At 40.3% G+C, this 17,571-nt stretch overlaps 1 protein-coding gene across 4 annotated transcripts in view; it reads left to right on the top strand.

Annotated features, from left to right (window-relative positions):
• Positions 1–17,571, top strand: part of NCAM2 (neural cell adhesion molecule 2) — a 319,495-nt gene that overhangs the window by 244,078 nt on the left and 57,846 nt on the right. For all 4 annotated transcript variants that reach the window (XM_020789611.3, XM_072994055.2, XM_072994054.2 and 1 more), the window contains exon 13: positions 14,462–14,581. In XM_020789611.3, coding sequence (XP_020645270.1) covers positions 14,462–14,581 — 120 coding nt within the window. The remainder of the gene's footprint in view (positions 1–14,461; positions 14,582–17,571) is intronic.

Below are 17,571 nucleotides of genomic sequence, written 5' to 3'. Positions count from 1 at the left end.
AGCAAACACTGTAAATATAGCATGGTCATCATCCCCTCCACTCAAAACTTGGAAACATTGATGTACCCTTCTTGAACATTAATTTCTATTTCAAATAAACTCTACAATATAATCCCATTAGCAAACACACTCATCACCAATGCTGTGGAAGAGCTGAAATGAAACACAAGTTTTGGTAATGTTATGTCCAAATAGCTGATTTGCTACAGAATTGTATGTACAATTCCATAATTTTCACTGGTCCAGCCTAGTTATATTTGAGGGAAAGAAGTCTTTCACAGGTTGAATTCTAGGTAAGTAGAGTCCCCCCCCCCCACATAGCAAATCAAAGAGAGGAGACCACCTTTTGAGCTTACTTGGGGTCAAGGGCAGCCTATGACTAGAGCATGTGGACTGAAATTTTTGCATGAGGTGCCCCTCCCAATCCAAATCCATGAGCCCGACTCAGTTTGGTGTAAACAAAGAACAAGAGAGACGCATCATTGCTTTGAGTTAAGATAGAATGAGACTGAATTGTGGTCTCCATTTCTTCAATTTGCCGCACACACTCTCTCAGTATAAAGTTTTGCTTTAAACCAAAGCAGGGTTGTTAGGTGTTTTTTTTTGGGGGGGGGAGTTAATATCTAAGTACAAAAATGGTGAAGCACTGATATTTAATTAGCACACATACCTACAAAGAAAAAGACTAGGGGAGATTCTGATAGGGATGGGACTTTCATGTTAACCCAAATTTAGTAAGAGAGGTTTTTACTTCCAATTTCATGTTCTTTTGTTTAATTAAAAAAACGCTCTGAAAACCAAATATTGTGTTTTAATAAAAGAGAGTGTCATGAAAACTTCAGATTTTTTTTCATGTTTCCCTTTTGTTTGCTGTTTCCTTCACCTCTTGTTTGTCAAATTGCCTGGGAAGTGTTCCATCAAATAGTGTCATGAGGGCTCCTGTGAGCAGCCAATCAGAACATCTGGGACTGGGAAGGAGGAATGGAACTCTGTGGAAGCATCTAGCTAGATTGTGGAACACAGGGAAGAATGTTTTCTTCATTCCTTCCTTGTGGGGTAGGATATACGTGCTGCTGAGCTCTGTGGTGCCCTATGTTGTGTGTTCTCTATCTGTTCCTGTAGATCTCTTTCTCTTTTGAGATCCCCCTCTTCTTTCATTTTCTGGCTTGCATTTACAAGCTGGTGGTTTCAAGGAAGTGAAGAGGTCAAGTCATGGTGGGAGAGAAATCTCCCAATATTCTAGTCAACTAGGCTTTAACTGTTCAGCTGTATTTTTTTTTTTTTTTTTTTTTTTTGCCTTCTTGGTTTTTGGAAGAGGGTGTGAGTGTGTCTCTTAATTTTGCCTTGGGGGAGTTTTCCTGTTAGACTGATTTTTTTAAAAAAAAATCCTTAGTTAACTTTTAATTGTCTGCCTTGCCCCTACTTTCTTGGAGTATCCTGTAAGTTACCTGCTTTGCCCCTGCTTTTTTAGAGTAGTATAAGAAAAATTCTTCAGTGCTTTTGCACTGGTGTCAGACAGATCCAAATGGGAATATTTAAAATGGAAAAAAAAAACTAAAATAACTGCTGCATTTCATGTTTAACAAAAAAAAAACCAGTACCTGAAAAATCCAAATCTCAACACACCCTGAAATAATCTGAAAGAAATGAAATTTGAAAGTTTTGTCTGTGCCTCTCTCTCAGCTCTGATATAGTAGTAGGCTGGGAGAATTGGTGAATTGATATGAAGAAGCTGATCCTAAGTAATGGAAGAATTTGAAAATATGAAATATGGCGCCATAAGGTGCTGTAGTAAAGCAATAATGCTGGATATTCTGGCCTGTATATTTGTATACAGTACTCTGAATTACTTACAGCAGATATGTTTATTTCCTTTTGAACTTTTTAAAAACAACTTTGGAAAATTGAAAAAAAGTGATTATCATGCATAATGGAAGTCTGTATTTGAATTGTTACAGTTTATATTGCCTAGTATTGTTACTGCCTTGTTTAAACCAAACCATAAACTCAGTCCTCATGTTCAAGTAGTTTCAGTGTAGTTCAGTGTAGGAGGCCACTCTATCTAATAGATTGTTTATATACACAGCTAGTTTGCAATCACCTAAGCAATATGCTTTGTATCTCTATCCTCAGTTTAGTTTATTCCTACAACATTGGAGAGGATCATATCCTTATATGACATTGTAAATGTGTAGTTCTAAGTTTTAGCTCAATGTGTTACAATATAGAAAACATTAAATCTGTAAGATTCAGGAGGTTCAGATAATTACTGGTGATATAAATAAAATGTATATCCCTAAAAGAACTAGTAAAATGAAGAAATTAATAATGTGGTTTTTAATGGTTACGTGGCAGCAACAGTGATTGATTTATTGTAATGAATAATCTCATTTTCTACACCCAAAGGCAGAAATTTCCAAGAACAGATGTCAAATTATAAAGTTTATGCTGGATACACATTTATATAACTTGCTTTTAATTATAGCTGTGATATCTAGTCTTTCTTGAGATGGTCTTTTACATAATTATATCTCATCTTTCTTTTTTACTTACTGGAAAAATGAAAATTATTAGCATACAATGACAAAAGAGAATATAAAATTTAAATCTTTCTAATAAAAGCCCATTCTAAACAGTACTTAGCTTCAGAATGGAAATTTGTTTTTCTCTTAGAGATTAAATATATAAAAATTAGATTGGTGCCTTAATCTGGTTTAATGTCCTTCCTTTAAACGCTAGGACAGACATGCAATATGTGCCTTGAAATACAATTATAACAAAATTAAATAAGTAGCCTAAAGCCAATTGTTAGTTTCTGCTGAAGTAAACGAGTGAAACAATGGAACTTATGTGCTAGTGGGCCTAATATATTGAATTTAAATTACTATATACTGTTACCACATGGATACAAAACAGTTGACATTTGTGGAAGTCATGGAACTATGCACTGTAGAATTCGAAAAGAGTTTCTAATTACTTACTTCTTTGTGGTAGTCAATAGTTTAAAATCTGAAAACTTCTTATACCAATTTATCTAGCTAATTAGCAATCTATTGATCATTCATGTCTGATGATGTGGACTTGTCTATGAAAGCTTACATTTAAAAATATCAAAGTTAGTCTTAAAAGTGCCATCACATTTTTGTCGTTCTTTTACTTTTACTTTTTATTTTGTTTTTACCTATAATGCTTGCCAAGAGTAATATAGCTACCCCTTCTACAACTATTGGTCCTTAGTTTTTCTCCTATGTAAAGCTTGGCATCCTTTTTCCTGCTGGCAACGTGGACACAATATTGAGCAGCAGTATCAGGCCATTTTCTAGCATTTTGAACCATGGACACAGAAGCACAATACTGTATCTCACTTTTATAAACCAGAGGTTTTTTTTAAAGAATTGAATTAATATATATAGCGCACTAAGAAGTCTTAAACTCTATTTAGGCCCTTAAAGATGCACTGACACTTGTTTATGTAGCCAATTTATGCTGATTTCCTCAATTATTGAGCTTGTTCATCCTCATATACTAGATAAGATAGTATAAAAGTTCTTTTCTCTAATATCCATTTATATCTCACCTGACCAATTTGCAGCATTTTTAAAATCAAAAGTGGAGGCTATCTGCTGGGATCTCCCTCCTTCTTTAAATACAGTGGATTGAGCTGAGATGTCTAGCACTCCGCCTTGCCCGGTGACACTTGAACTCTTTCAGCCTGTGACACCAGATATGGTGGACAAAGTGCATGATTGATGTCGGGCCACCACTTCCTCTCTTGACCCTTGCCCGGCCTGGCTAATCAAAGCAGGCAGGCCTATAACAACGGAATGGGCCACATCGGTAATTAATGGGTCTTTCCTTGAGGGCAGGTTCCCACCTGCCCTCAAGGAGACACTCATTAAGCCCATAAGAGTTTGGGAAACTCTCTCTCTCTTTTGGGAGGGTGTCTCTCACTGCACACAGTAGGGTCTGCAGTTTGGGGATACATCTGGACCCAGCACTTACCATGGAAATCCAGGTGGCATCTGTGGCCCGCTCTACCTATTTCCATCTGTGGTGGATTGCCCAGCTGCGACCCTACCTTGAAGGGGGGTCTCTCACCACTCTCGTCCCTGCACTCGTAATCTCCAGATTAGACCACTGTAATGCGCTCTACGTGGGGCTACCTTTGAGATTGATGCGGAAGCTTCAAATGGTGCAGAACGTGGTGGCCAGACTCCTTAGTGGGGTGAGAAAACACCAGCATATCTCTCCCACTCTGGCTGCCTTACATTGGCTGCCCATTCATTTCCGCATTGACTTCAAAGTGTAGATAATGACGTATAAAGCCCTAAACAGTTTGGGACCTCAATATTTGGCAGATCGCTTTCTCCCACCTAGACCTACCTGAATTACTTGGCATCGCCAGAAGGGACGGTTGAGGGGCCTAACGCCAAGAGAGGCCCGGAAAGAAAGAACAAGAAACTGGGCCTTCTCGGCAGTGGCCCCTCGACTATGGGACAGCCTTCCAACAGAGATCCACCTGGCTGCCTTGCTGAGTGTTTTTAAGAGCTATTTAAAGACTTGGCTCTTTAGACAGGCCTTCCCTTCTGTCAGTTCTTGAACTCTATCTCTTGTTTTATCATTCCCCATCTTGAACACACCATATTATTGATTTAATTGTTTAATGATTATGATGTTTTATTATATTTTTGATTTTTTCATATTTGTAAGCTGCCCCAAGTAGACACTGTATGGGGGGGGGTGTGAGGTAAAATCTAATAAATAAATAATTTTTCATCAGTATGACTTTTTAAAAAAGTATCAATCAGTCTCTGAAACAATTTGTGGATATGAAAGAATAATTTTTTCACCTTCTTCAACTATAAAAATGCAGTCTTCTTGCATAGACTAGTGAAAATAGAAACATTATGTATTTTATTGGAGTCTTTCTGAGCAGTCAGACTGTGCTTTTGTGTTTGAGGGGGCAGCATTTTACAAATTGCACAGGGCATGACAAGAAAAATGTACCTGTTGGCTCAGTCTCTCTCTGGAAACAAGGCCTCTTGTGGAGGCGTGTGCGTTCTAAACAGGCTATCTTACAATGTCTCGCTCCGGCTGTGCTCCTGACAGCTGCACAGGTGGAGCAGATTTGCCTGTCTTCCCTGGATGGGGAGACAAGCAGCCTGGAGCACCCATTTGCGGCCTGGGCTCACCTGAGCAGGGTGGGAAAAGAGCCTATATAAGGCAACCCTGCCCTTGCTCAGGCCTCTGCTGAAGGTGCAGCAACACCCACCCACCCCGCGTGCCCTCAGGGTTCAGTGTGAGACTCTAAGAATCTGGGACCTGTATCAGCTGATAGGCATATTTTAAAAAGTGTGTGGGTAATTTCCACCTATACCGTACTATGAGGCAAGGATGGGATGATCAGGGGTGGTGTTGCAATTAAATAGGTCACATAGGCAGGTAGTGTGGATGGTGAATGGAGTAGTGGTTAGTTTCAAAAGTTACATCAGCTGTATATTCCAAATATATATATATTTATAAATATATAAATATATATATATATATTCCAAATATACAGCATTAAGGATCTTGAGATTCTGTTGTCAGGATGATATAATGCATGGGTGGCCAGCCATGGCCTTGAGACTTGGGTGGCTACTGGTGGTTGTGGTCAACCAAGTATTAGTTGTCCAGGAACTGCCTGTCAATATGACAGCATGAACCTGGGGCATGGAACTCACCAGATGGGGCAGGCTAGGGATAAACAGGTACCCCTGGCGCCTGCTCAAGAATTCCCACTACAATTGTCCCCTCTAAAGAATTGGGAGAAGTAAAACATTTAATGAGTTAATAAAGTATGGCCCTAATTAAACCCATCACCTGTGTCTTGTCTCTTTATTTCTAGGGTGGGTGGGCAATGTCAGAAATAGTTTATTTGAACTTAAATAAGATACAGGAAACATTAGTTTGTTGTTGTTGCTGCTGCTGTTGTTGCTGTTTTTAAGACAGCATTTGAAGGTGAGAATTGCATAGTAAGTGTGGCGTAAAAAACATATGTGATTCAAAGAAGGAGTTGTGAGAGTTAGGTGCTCATTTAATTTGTTCTTCAGATTGTTGCCTTTTTGTCCAACATTTTTGGAGAGCCTCTCTTTAAAAAAGGAAAAGTTGGTGTCTCCTGTTTTCCCTCTTTTGCTAGCCAGGAATATTTCATATTCATGCACAATTTCTTTGCAGTAGTTTTTTTAAAAAATAAATCAAATGGAAAGTATTTTATTTTCATCAGTACTTTGAATAGGTTTTTCATAATATTCAAGGAGTTTTTGAAAGACGTTATGAGGCTCTCTTCTTGTCATTGATTGATTGATTCACTTAGTGACATCCAGTATTCTGGGCAGTTTACAAAATATACTGGTGAAGCTCCATCCATCTGCCCCAAATGCCACCCACATACAAACTCAGACAATGTGGCATTGAAAATTAAAATTTTAATTATCCATTTTAAAAAATCCTAATTAAAAAATTAAAAATTAAAAACAGCAGGAAACATTTCCTTGAAGGCTGCTTGATAAAGTTTTGTCTTTAATAATTTCCTAGATGTCTGAAGCAATGGAGTCTGGCACATCTCTGATGGAAGATTATTGCACAGATTAGGGGCCATAGATGGCCCAATTTCTCATTGCCATCTTTTTGGTCTCCTTTTGGTATGCCACCCTTAACACTGTGATTTGAGAGGAGCATACAAAATGAGCAGCAGTTTGGCAGGGGAGACGTTCTGCTAAATATTTAGTTGTCTATAGGGTCCCCAACCTTTCCCCCCCCACACACACACTGTACTTCTTTATTAAAATATTTTTTCTCTCAGTTGTTTCTATACAGTAAAAACAAATTCCAGTTTATTTACATGGGAGGCCATGTACTGTATAATTCACAAGAGACTGACATAGGAAGATCTTGCCATGGATAGCAGCCTTCCTTGTAATGTTTACTGTGGAGTCCTAAAACTGAAAAAAAATGTGCTCATCAAGAAAGTAGATACTTTTCATCATTTGCTGTTTGTTAAGAGAAAGAATTTTTAAATGTATATTCTTCTTTATTACAGTGATCATGAGCAGTATTCTCCTTAAAAATCTGCAGTTTCAAGGTCGTCTTGTTATTGTTACCTCCGATCCAAAAAATTATTTGAGTGTGTAACATATTTTGGACATTCTTTTTCCTCACAAAATAGCAAGGTTCTTCACATTGGTTTGTGATCAGCATTTTATTTCTGCTTGCCACTCTTACAACAAGACATGAAGCTCACCTTCATGTTTTATTGCAAGGCATGTATTCAGAGAAAAGCCCACATTTGTATCTTGATTTGTATTAATGTTTGTTTTTATTTTATTGAGTCTTGTGGCACAGTGGTTTAAACCAGTGGTTCTTAACCTTTGTTACTCAGATGTTTTTGAACTGCAACTCCCAGAAACCCCAGTCAGCACAGCTGGTGGTGAAGGCTTCTGGGAGTTACAGTCCAAAACTCCTGAGTAACCCAAGGTTAAGAACCATTGGTTTAAACTGTTGTAATGTAGTCAAGACTATGCTCACAACCTGAGTTCAATCCTGACAGGCTCAGGTAGCAGGCTCAAGGCTGACTCAGCCTTCCATCATTCTAAGGTCAGTAAACTGAGTACCAGACTCATTGGGCGGGGAGGGGCAAAGTGCAGCCTGCTTAGTTGAATTGGGCATGAACCACTAGTTCATCCTTTAGAGGAACAGGTGTCTGCACTTCCCAGCTCTGCTTCCTCCCATGGGTGCCCAGTCAGAGGCAGTGCCTAGAGTATGTGGGGTGGGGAAGACCTGTTCATCCAAAGGAAGAACCAGCATGTCCATCCAAAGGAGGAACCAATCTCTAATAAGGATACAGAGATTGGTGTCTGACCCACCATGTGTCATTTTGGAGACATTTAGAGCCAATGTTTTTCTGTATATGTGCTAACTTTGAAAAGGCATTGGGCATAGTCATATTTGATTCTTTTTTTAAAAAAAAAGACAATGCAAAGAGTTTGCACTCCTCTACCCTTGCTATTTTTTTATTTCTCTCCACACCATTTCTTTTCCGTAGATCTGAAATTAATGGTGCTGTGGTGACAGCACACACTTGGATGATTTAATCCATGACTTTGCTACATGAAAAGCAAGGAAGACAGAGCATGTACACTCCTCCATCTTTGCCACCAATTCAGTGCCTTCTTGGGTTTTTCTTCCCCTTTCCTGAATTTTGAGTAGAATATGTGTATGCCAGATTTAACACAAGAGGTCTGTGGGTACGCCACTGGACTCTGTAATGCCTCTGGGCTCTTTGCTATGCCCTGTAGTCATCCCAGAAAAGTATCCTGATTCAGTGTGTTGTTAGAAATTTGTGTGAAGGCAATGAACATCCCTATAAGTATATTTACATTTACAAAAGTAGAACATGAGTGGAGACACACATCCTATGGTTCTACCTGCTGTCAGATTCACTATTTTGCAACAGGCCTCCTGACTCATAGAATTCTTCCATCCTCCAGTTCAAATTTCCTCTGTTTTTTACTTATCTGCCCCAAAAGTATGTTTCTTTTGTTTTGTTATGTAAATCCTCATCTGGCTTAGTTTGTGCAGTAACCAAGATGACATGATATTTTTCAACTGTGAACCTCAAAGAAGCCTTACTGCAATTTATGAGAGAGATTCATGTGTATGAAGCAGTAGCAGGATACATATTAATCTTAAGAAAACTGGAGTGTTGTAAATATTAAAACTAAAATTTGTTACTCAGACAGTGCCTGGAGGAGACAGGGCAGGCAAGATGCCTCTCTGCTTCTTATTTAGGTATCAGAAGATAGACCAATACCCTAGTCCGGTGGTTCTTAACCTGGGCAATATCCCCAGGCAGTGAGTTTGTTTTTCAGGGGGATGATGGAACAAAAAGGGGTGATGCAGGGGTGATGGAACAGAAGGAAGGGCGATATGGGGGTGATGGAGCAAGCCAAACATGAGAAGGCGGCTGCAGCCGCAGTGCTGGCAGCAGATATGGGGCCTGCACTGCTGCTGCCACCCCACTGCCGCCATGCCACCGCCATAGGGATGGGGGCAATAATAACTTTCTCAATGGCTCAAGGGGGCGTTTCTTTTAAAAAGGTTAAGAACCACTGCCCTAGTTCATGTGTCCTCCATATATGAGGGGGTGTCTCTTTTCTTGTGCTTTCTTCAGTTCCCTGGCTTTTTATTTGACACCCCCCCTTCTTGTGGTTATGGATGAACTCCCTTTTTCTTGTCACCAAGGCCTTCTCAGGTTTTTGGTCCCCCCAAGAGAGTGATACTTCAACATAGTTTTTCTCCTAAGTGTGCAGGGTAGCTCACTGTGGGAAACTCAATGGGTCCTGAGTAGAGATAGGGATGATTCACCATTTTGGCGGGTTGTCCTGCTTTGTGAGTCGTCAGAAGTTGACAATTCACGAAGCTGCCCCCATGAACCAACGAAGCGTGAATGTATTCATCGATTCATGCGGGGTTACTAAAAAACTGCCCCCATGATGCCACCACCCATCACCACCCCCGCCAATGCCTCCTGCCATCCTCCAATGCCTGCCACTGTTATCGCCATCACCACTGTCTCCAGTTGGCCTCTGCAGCCACAGCCAGTAGAAAGGGACACTGGGTGGCCTTTGCAAAGATGGCAACTGCAGCTTCATTTAGGGTAGGGAAGCCACAGGTGCCATCTTTGCAAATGGCAGCCTGGACTCCCTTAAGGCAGGCTAAGGGAATCCAGACTGCCGTTTGCAAAGATGGTAGTTGCAGCTTCCCTACCCTAAGTGAAGCCACAGCAGCCATCTTTGCAAAGGTCAGCTAGTGTCCCTTTCTACAGGCCATGGCTGTGGAGGCCTGCTAGAGACAGCATCAGCAATTGTGGTGGGGGCATTGGCAGGGTGAGGGTGGTGGCGGATGTGTGTGGTGGGGGTGGCGGAGTGGTGGCTAAGGTAGGAACAGGAAAGGAGAGGGGATAGGCTGTGGGGCTGGGTGGCTTCTAATCAGCTCACCGATCAGCTGATCGACAGGCTGATAGGCAGAATGGGAAAGCCATTTTATTTGTATGGGGGATGGATACAAATGGGAAAATATTCATCCCTTTGTATTTGTGGGGGTCTCTGGAACCCCCGAATATGAAGGGATGAATATTTAACAAATCAGCGATTTCTGACAAATATCACAGACCATTTTTTTACTTGTCCCATGTCTAATCCTGAGAAAAACAAGACATCTATATGAGGCCGCTGGGTGGGGTCATCAGGGGGTGTGGAGCTTCGTGCCACCAGTATGCGGACGACACGCAGCTCTACATCTCCTTTTTGCCAACCGCAGGAGAAGCCGTCCTGTGCCTCCAGCGCTGCCTGGGGACTATACTGGAATGGATGCAGGAGAACGGGCTCAGGCTGAACCCGGACAAGACGGAAGTGCTGAGGGTGGGCCCCCCCACAGTCGGGGATTTGGGTAGCTCCCTCTCTTTTGGGGGGGTGACTCTCCCTGCTAGGGATGGGGTACGCAGCTTGGGGGTCCATCTGGACCCGGTGCTCTCCATGGAGTCACAGGTGGCATCGGTGGTCCGCACCGCCTTTTTTCACCTTAGGCGGATAGCCCAGCTGCGGCCCTACCTGGAAGTGGGGGCGCTCACCACCTTAGTACATGCGCTCGTAATCTCAAGATTAGACCACTGTAATGCGCTCTACGTGGGGCTTCCTTTGAGGCTGCTGCGGAAATTACAGGTGGTGCAGAATGCGGCGGCCAGATTACTTAGTGGAGTGAAAAAATTCCAACATATTTCGCCCACTCTGGCCGCATTGCATTGGCTGCCCATCAGGTTCCGCATCGACTTCAAAGTGCTAATGCTTACGTATAAAGCCCTAAACGGTTTAGGGCCTCGATACTTGGCGGAACGCCTACTCCCACCAAGTTCTACCCGGGTCACACGGGCGAGCCAGGAGGTGAGGCTGAGGAGCCTAACCCCGAGGGAGGCCCGGAAAGAGAAAACAAGAAATAGGGCCTTCTCGGCGGTGGCTCCTCGCCTGTGGAATAACTTACCTCCTGACATTCGCGGAGCTCCCTCGCTGGGCACTTTCAAGAATCTATTAAAGACCTGGATGTTTCGGCAGGCCTTCTCATAAAACTATTTTTTGATTTTCTTATCTCTTTATTGTCTTTTTTTTTTTTCTCTCTTTTACCTGTTTTTGTATTGGTTATTTATTTTTATTGTATTTTAACGTTGCTGTAAGCCGCCTAGAGTAGTCCTCGCGACTAGATAGGCGGGATATAAATAAAATAAATAAATAAATAAATAAATAAAGCTCACTGACAGGGGTCTCTGTGACACGGTCTTCATCCTTATACTGTCCAATTGCTACATAATGCTTCAGTAAGCATGTGTAACCAAAGTTTATCTGAAATGTCATATCTAAAACAAACATCTTTGAGATCCTCTCTCTTCTAAACAACAGGACAGATAATTTTCCAATTAAAAATGTATCTGGAATCACCTCCTGTTCAGAATGCACTGGTAGATATTTGAAAAATAACAACTGAATTTGCTACAAGGCAGATAAAAATAATAGCAAAGTGAGATTATAGAGGCTGGAAAGTTTTTTTTAAAAAGACAGACAGATAGATAGATAGATGGATAGATGGATGGATGGATGGATGGATAGATGGATAGATGGATAGATGGATAGATAGATGGATGGATGGATGGATGGATAGATGGATAGATGGATGGATAGATAGAGCTGGAATTTTTAGCATGTATACATTACTGAAACAGTGACATCTATGCTGGCTTGGGCATGTTGTGAGAATAGCTGATGGTCAGATTCAAAAAGATCTCCTGTATGGAGAATTACTGCAGGGAAATCACCCCAGAGGGAGACCACAGCTGCAATAGAAAGATATCTGCAAGCGGGATCTGAAGGCCTTAGGAATGGACCTCAAGAGATGGGAAACTCTGACATCTGAGCGTTCAGCCTGGAGGCAGGTGTTGTATCACAGCCTCTCCCAATTTGAAGATACCTTTGTCCAGGCAAAGAGGCACTCATGAAAGCAGTCAAATCAGGGAGCTAGACAGGGGACAGATAGGATTTGTCTTCAGTGTGGAAGGGATTGTCACTCTCGAATTGGCCTTCTCAGCCACAGTAGGCACTGTTCCAAGTCCTCCATACAGGGCACGTTACCATACTCTCTCGAGACGGAAAGATGCCTAATCTAAATGTAGCATGAAAATTTCTCTCATTTTTGTGAGAAATCTCTCAAATAGGACCAGCCATCTCACAAGAAAGAAGAAAAATTTGCAAATGCAAAGATAGGACAGATGAAACTGCATCCCTATTCTTATCTGAAGAAATAAGGGTAGCTTGAACTTCTGCAAATAAGAGACTGAGTAAGTGCATACTTTCTAATTGGCACTAGATGGCAATTAGAAGCAAACAGAAGCTCCATTCAGGCATTCAGAAAAAATATCGTTGTTTTCCATGTGTAGGTAGTGAAGAACTGAAGAAGAGATAGCCCACATGATTAGTGAATCTCAAAAAGCAGGGTTCTCAATCAGTCAGAGAGCTTCCACATGCACACTCCCTTATTCATAATACCTTTCTTCAGAGGCAAAGAAGGACAGTTAAGGCAGAGGGGCTATGTATTTTGCCCCCCCCCCCACTAACATTCAGATTACCCATTTCTGAATGTGTGAATGGCCTTTAATCTCAGTTTATGTGAATGCTATATGACATCAAGTTGCACCTGCTTTCTAGTAACCACAGTGGGTTTTCCAGAGGTTTGTGATATCCTTAAGGGGCAGTTTCACCACCACCACCCTTCCAGTGAGTTTCAATAGCCAGTGTGAACCTGGTCTGAGTCCTATTCTGTCTTTCTGGCTCCCAATTTCATTTTAGAATCCCCTCTTGGCTCAGGAGTACAGAAGAAAAGTCTGACAGGCAATAGAATCAAATTATATTAATAAAAATAATTGTAGAAATAGAAAGGAAAAGTAATAAGGAAAATAAATACGATGTGATGCCTTCCTTTAAATGACTTTTAAAAACTTAAAATACATGGCATAACCATTTTTATTAAATGTTTCCTATAGCCCATTCTTAAAGCAATAATGCAAGTTGCTAGTATCTCTCATTGCAGCCATTGCTTTCTAGTGCGTTGTTTATGCAGACAAAAAGGTTTAGATATTTTCTCCACTTGTCCCCTGGACCATTTTTTTCATATTTAATTCATTGAATACTCAGAGAGTGACAGTATAATTAGAATTTGTATATTAAGTTCTAGATTGAAGATATAACATTTAGATCCAACAAGTTATTGCGTCGCTTCTCCCAGTGCACAGGCCATTAACAAGCAGCTTATTGATTTAAAATTGCATTCTTACCTCCTGATCACCCAATAAAAAATAATTAGACAAATAAATTGAAGATACCAGTAGTTCAAAGGAAATAAAATCACTTGCATCAGCATGAACATAGAATCATAGAATAATGGAGTTTGAAGGGGCCTCTTAGGCCATCAGGTCCAACCCCCACCCCACCCCACCCATGCTGATGATATTTAATATGTATTTACTGGAAGTAGTTTGAGATGTATCTCCACATTTGAATTGTATCTGTTCATGCTGTTGAGTTGATAAAAGCTGGGCAATTTTCTTGATATTTTTGCTGTGTTACATTTTTCTTTCTGGAAACCAGACAACAGCATATATGTGCAAGCAATACAAATGGTTGTATCCAATTAACACATCCCACTAATGAAAAAAGATTAAATAAATGAGCAAGGGAAAAGATTTTCCTCTTCCCTGCAGTTCTGTTTATCCTAAAATGTCTAGAAGGTTTTAGGTTCCTGTAGATCAGATTTTAGAAGAGTGTATGGTACTCATGGTAGGAAAGGAAAAGCTATAGTGCACACAACTCCATCATGTCACATTGGCTAAAATCCTGTTGCTGAGCACAGTAAATCACACTAGAGCAGGGGTCAGGAAACTTTTTTACCTTTTACCCCCCAAAAAAATTTATATATGCTGACATTACCCCCTTGATTTGAAAGGAAGAAAATCATACATTAATTGAATTCAAAATCTTATTGAATATATTCAAAATTACTTTGAAAGCTTCAACTTGCTTGAAAACATCAGGTTTTGGAGAAATGATGTTGCTTCATCTTGGATATGAGAGTATCAATATTGTCACTCTGCTCATCCTCATTACCCCCAGGATTTTCATTTTTACCCCATTTTACCTGATCAAAATCCTTAAATATAAAAAAAATTCAATGTAACAAGCTAATATAAAAATAACAATCTAGCACAGTATTATCTTCTGTGATGCATATAAACTAAGTGAAACAGAAATGTTACAGAATGTAATATCCATTTTGGCACCAGGTACGCTTGTTTTTAAACAAGATTCACTCTTTTCCCTTTTAGCAATGGTTGTTCTTAGCAATTTGGAACCAAATACAACATATGAAATCAAGGTTGCTGCGGTAAATGGAAAAGGGCAAGGAGAATATAGCAAAATTGAAATATTTCAGACCTTACCAGTTCGTAAGTAATTATATTCTTTTTAAATTATTATTTCAAGTTACTTGTGTTAATTGAAAAATGAATAAATCATTTTCATGTTCATTTGCTGATGACCTATCTACTTCTCACTGTGCCTGGAAGCACCTCTAAAACTTAATTTCCTTGCACCATGTTGCTTATACAGTATGAAACATGATCTATCCTTGGTCTCGAAACCACTGCTTATCATCATGGTCTATATGAATCACGTATTGGGTTTCTCTTTGTACCTGTATAAACTCCTTGGAACATTCAAGAGCTTGGCAAAAGCAAAAAACCTCAACCAAGCCCTTATTATGAATGCTCCATGCCAACCAGAAATCCCTCCGCTCCCTCTTTACTTCTGTTGAGGCAGCAACTCAGGGAGCTTCCACTTTTTCTTTTTTCTTTACTATCTTGCAACAACAAAATTGTAAATAATTATTTATCATCTTCTTTTTCTCTTATATAAAAATGGACTTTATTATTCATATTTACCCATGGGTTAGTTATCTCCATGTTTTTCCCACCTTTCTTTCTTTCTTTCTTTCTTTCTTTCTTTCTTTCTTTCTTTCTTTCTTTCTTTCTTTCTTTCTTTCTTTCTTTCTTTCTTTCTTTCTTTCTTTCTTTCTTTCTTTCTTTCTTTCTTTCTTTCTTTCTTTCTTTCTTTCTTCTTTTTTTACAGCTGTTTTAGGGCCATTTAGAAATTGCACACTGTGTTCAAATAAAATTCCATTTTCTGACAGGCACTCCCAGTGCCTTTACTACCTGGAAAAGGTCATTTAACCCAATCTTGGCCAATGGAGAGTCAGACCAAAGCCCTTCCTGATTGGTATCACTGTTTAGATTGAGGTCTCCATCAGATCGATGTCAACTGCATGAGTCTCTATGCAATGTAAGATATGTCCTTCATTCTCCCTTGGTGTTCATGTCTTTTAAAAGGGAGGCTCCTTATGCCACTTCTTTCTACTTGCACCCCACCCCAGTTCTATCCAATACCTTTCTGTGAGTACAGAAAGGTTCACTATATGCCACCTGATGCAACATGTAAGCACTATGAGAGATATGGATGAAAGACAGCATCCAAGCAACACAGCATAAAAAATTCATACCAACCACAGCATTGAAGAAAATGTACAGGAAGTCTAAGCAAACTGTTGGACTTCCTTATCTACAAGATCTACTGAAGCCCATCTCTACAATCAACCATCTACCAAAAAGTCCTAGTGCCGTATTTCAACATCTGGGGCGCTATCATCACCAACAAATGGGTATTTTTACCCAGGTCTATGGTATAGAGTTAATCTCCCTCCCTCAAATAGATCTTGTTTAAATTACACCACCATTGGACATTCTAGAAGAAGAAATACTGATGTTTCTGCAAAAGTATGCACCAGTCCTTCCAGCACACAGAGACTCGGGTTTCTATTCCCAATATTTTACAATGCGGAAGAAAGATGATGGTCTGCATCCACTCTTAGTTCTCAGAAATGTCAAACAAAGAAATTCAACCCAAGAAATTTCAGATGGTGATGTTTTCCATGATATTGCAGCTGTTGGAGGGAGTGAATTGGTTTACTCTAGTAGACCTCAAGGATGCCTACTTTCATTTGCATGATTCTTCTTCAAAACTATTATTGAAATATTCTTGATTTAGTTCAGTAACATTGTTCCTGATGCCAAGTTTCCTCTTCTGAGGAGAGATCACTCTTCAGACTTCTCTCCACGTCAGACCTTTATCTTTAATTGTACAAAACAGTGTTTCTTGTGGTTATTAACCTCAGCCAAGAGAGTTCATGAACTTTGTGCTTTGCACCAAGGCTCTCCTTTTCTGCAACTTTATGATCTGTCCTTTTTACCAAAGGTGATCTCAGATTTTCGTATCAACCAGCCCCTAGTTTTCCCCACACTTTCCATGTCCCTGTCTAGTGATCTTAAGAAAGCCTTGTGTACACTAGATGTTTGCAGCATCTTTGCTTTTCATATAGCTCAGTAATTTAGATATCTGGTAGTGGAGCCAGAGGTTGGGAGTTTGTGGCTCCTGGGAAAAGAGCCAGCCTGTGTAGCCATAGGCAAACTGCACAATCCCAACTGCCACCCAGAAGAAGGGGGTGGTAAACCAGTTCTAAGTACTCACTATCTAGAAATCCCTGGAAGGGGTCTCAATAAATCAGAATCAATTTCCTGGCACATCATCGTCATCGTTGTTGTTGTTGTTGTTGTTGTTGTTGTTGTTGTTGTTGTTGTTGTTGTTGTTGTTGTTGTATTGGTAGTAGTAGTAGTAGTTGTTGTTGTTGTAGCACCAGCAGCTACAGAAGAAGAAGAAGAAGAAGAAGAAGAAGAAGAAGAAGAAGAAGAAGAAGAAGAAGAAGAAGAAGAAGAAGAAGAAGAAGAAGAAGAAGAAGAAGCAATTTCGAAAATCAAATAAACTATTTGTGTGTTGACGAGGACAGAAGAAAGGCCAGTCAATGTCACCCCAATGTTTGGATAGTAAATACCATCAACTATTGAACCATCCATTGCCTTCTTTAGTTGTGAGGACATTTGACCAGAGCAGTGGTGGCTTCTACTCTAGCTTCAGTGTTCACCTGCAAGATATACGTATGTAAGGCGGCCAAGCTTTAACATTTATCAAGCATTACAGATGAGATGTACAGCATGTGCTAAACTTGGTGCTTCCTTCAGTTGAGTGTTGATGTCATCTCTGCTGGTGGGATTCCTCTCCATCTGGTAAGAGAGTTTACTAGTCACCCAATGTGTGATTTATTGAGGCCACGATGAAGAACAGTTACATGCCTATAGTTCTTTGAGTGGTCATCTGTGAATTCACACATCCCTCCTGCCTCCACACAATCTGTCACATTTTTAAAATCTTTTAATTTGTTGTTCAACAATGGATTGTAAAGAAGTGAATGATTCTTGGCTCATATGGAGCATGCAAAGTAAGAGTCAGGTGAACAGGAGATTGTTTGGGTTTTTTGGGGGGTTTTGTT

Source organism: Pogona vitticeps, chromosome 3 (genome assembly GCF_051106095.1).
Source record: "Pogona vitticeps strain Pit_001003342236 chromosome 3, PviZW2.1, whole genome shotgun sequence".
Lineage (NCBI taxonomy): Eukaryota > Metazoa > Chordata > Lepidosauria > Squamata > Agamidae > Pogona > Pogona vitticeps.
Note: the sequence above shows the minus strand (reverse complement) of the source record. Positions and strands in the feature narration are given on the sequence as shown.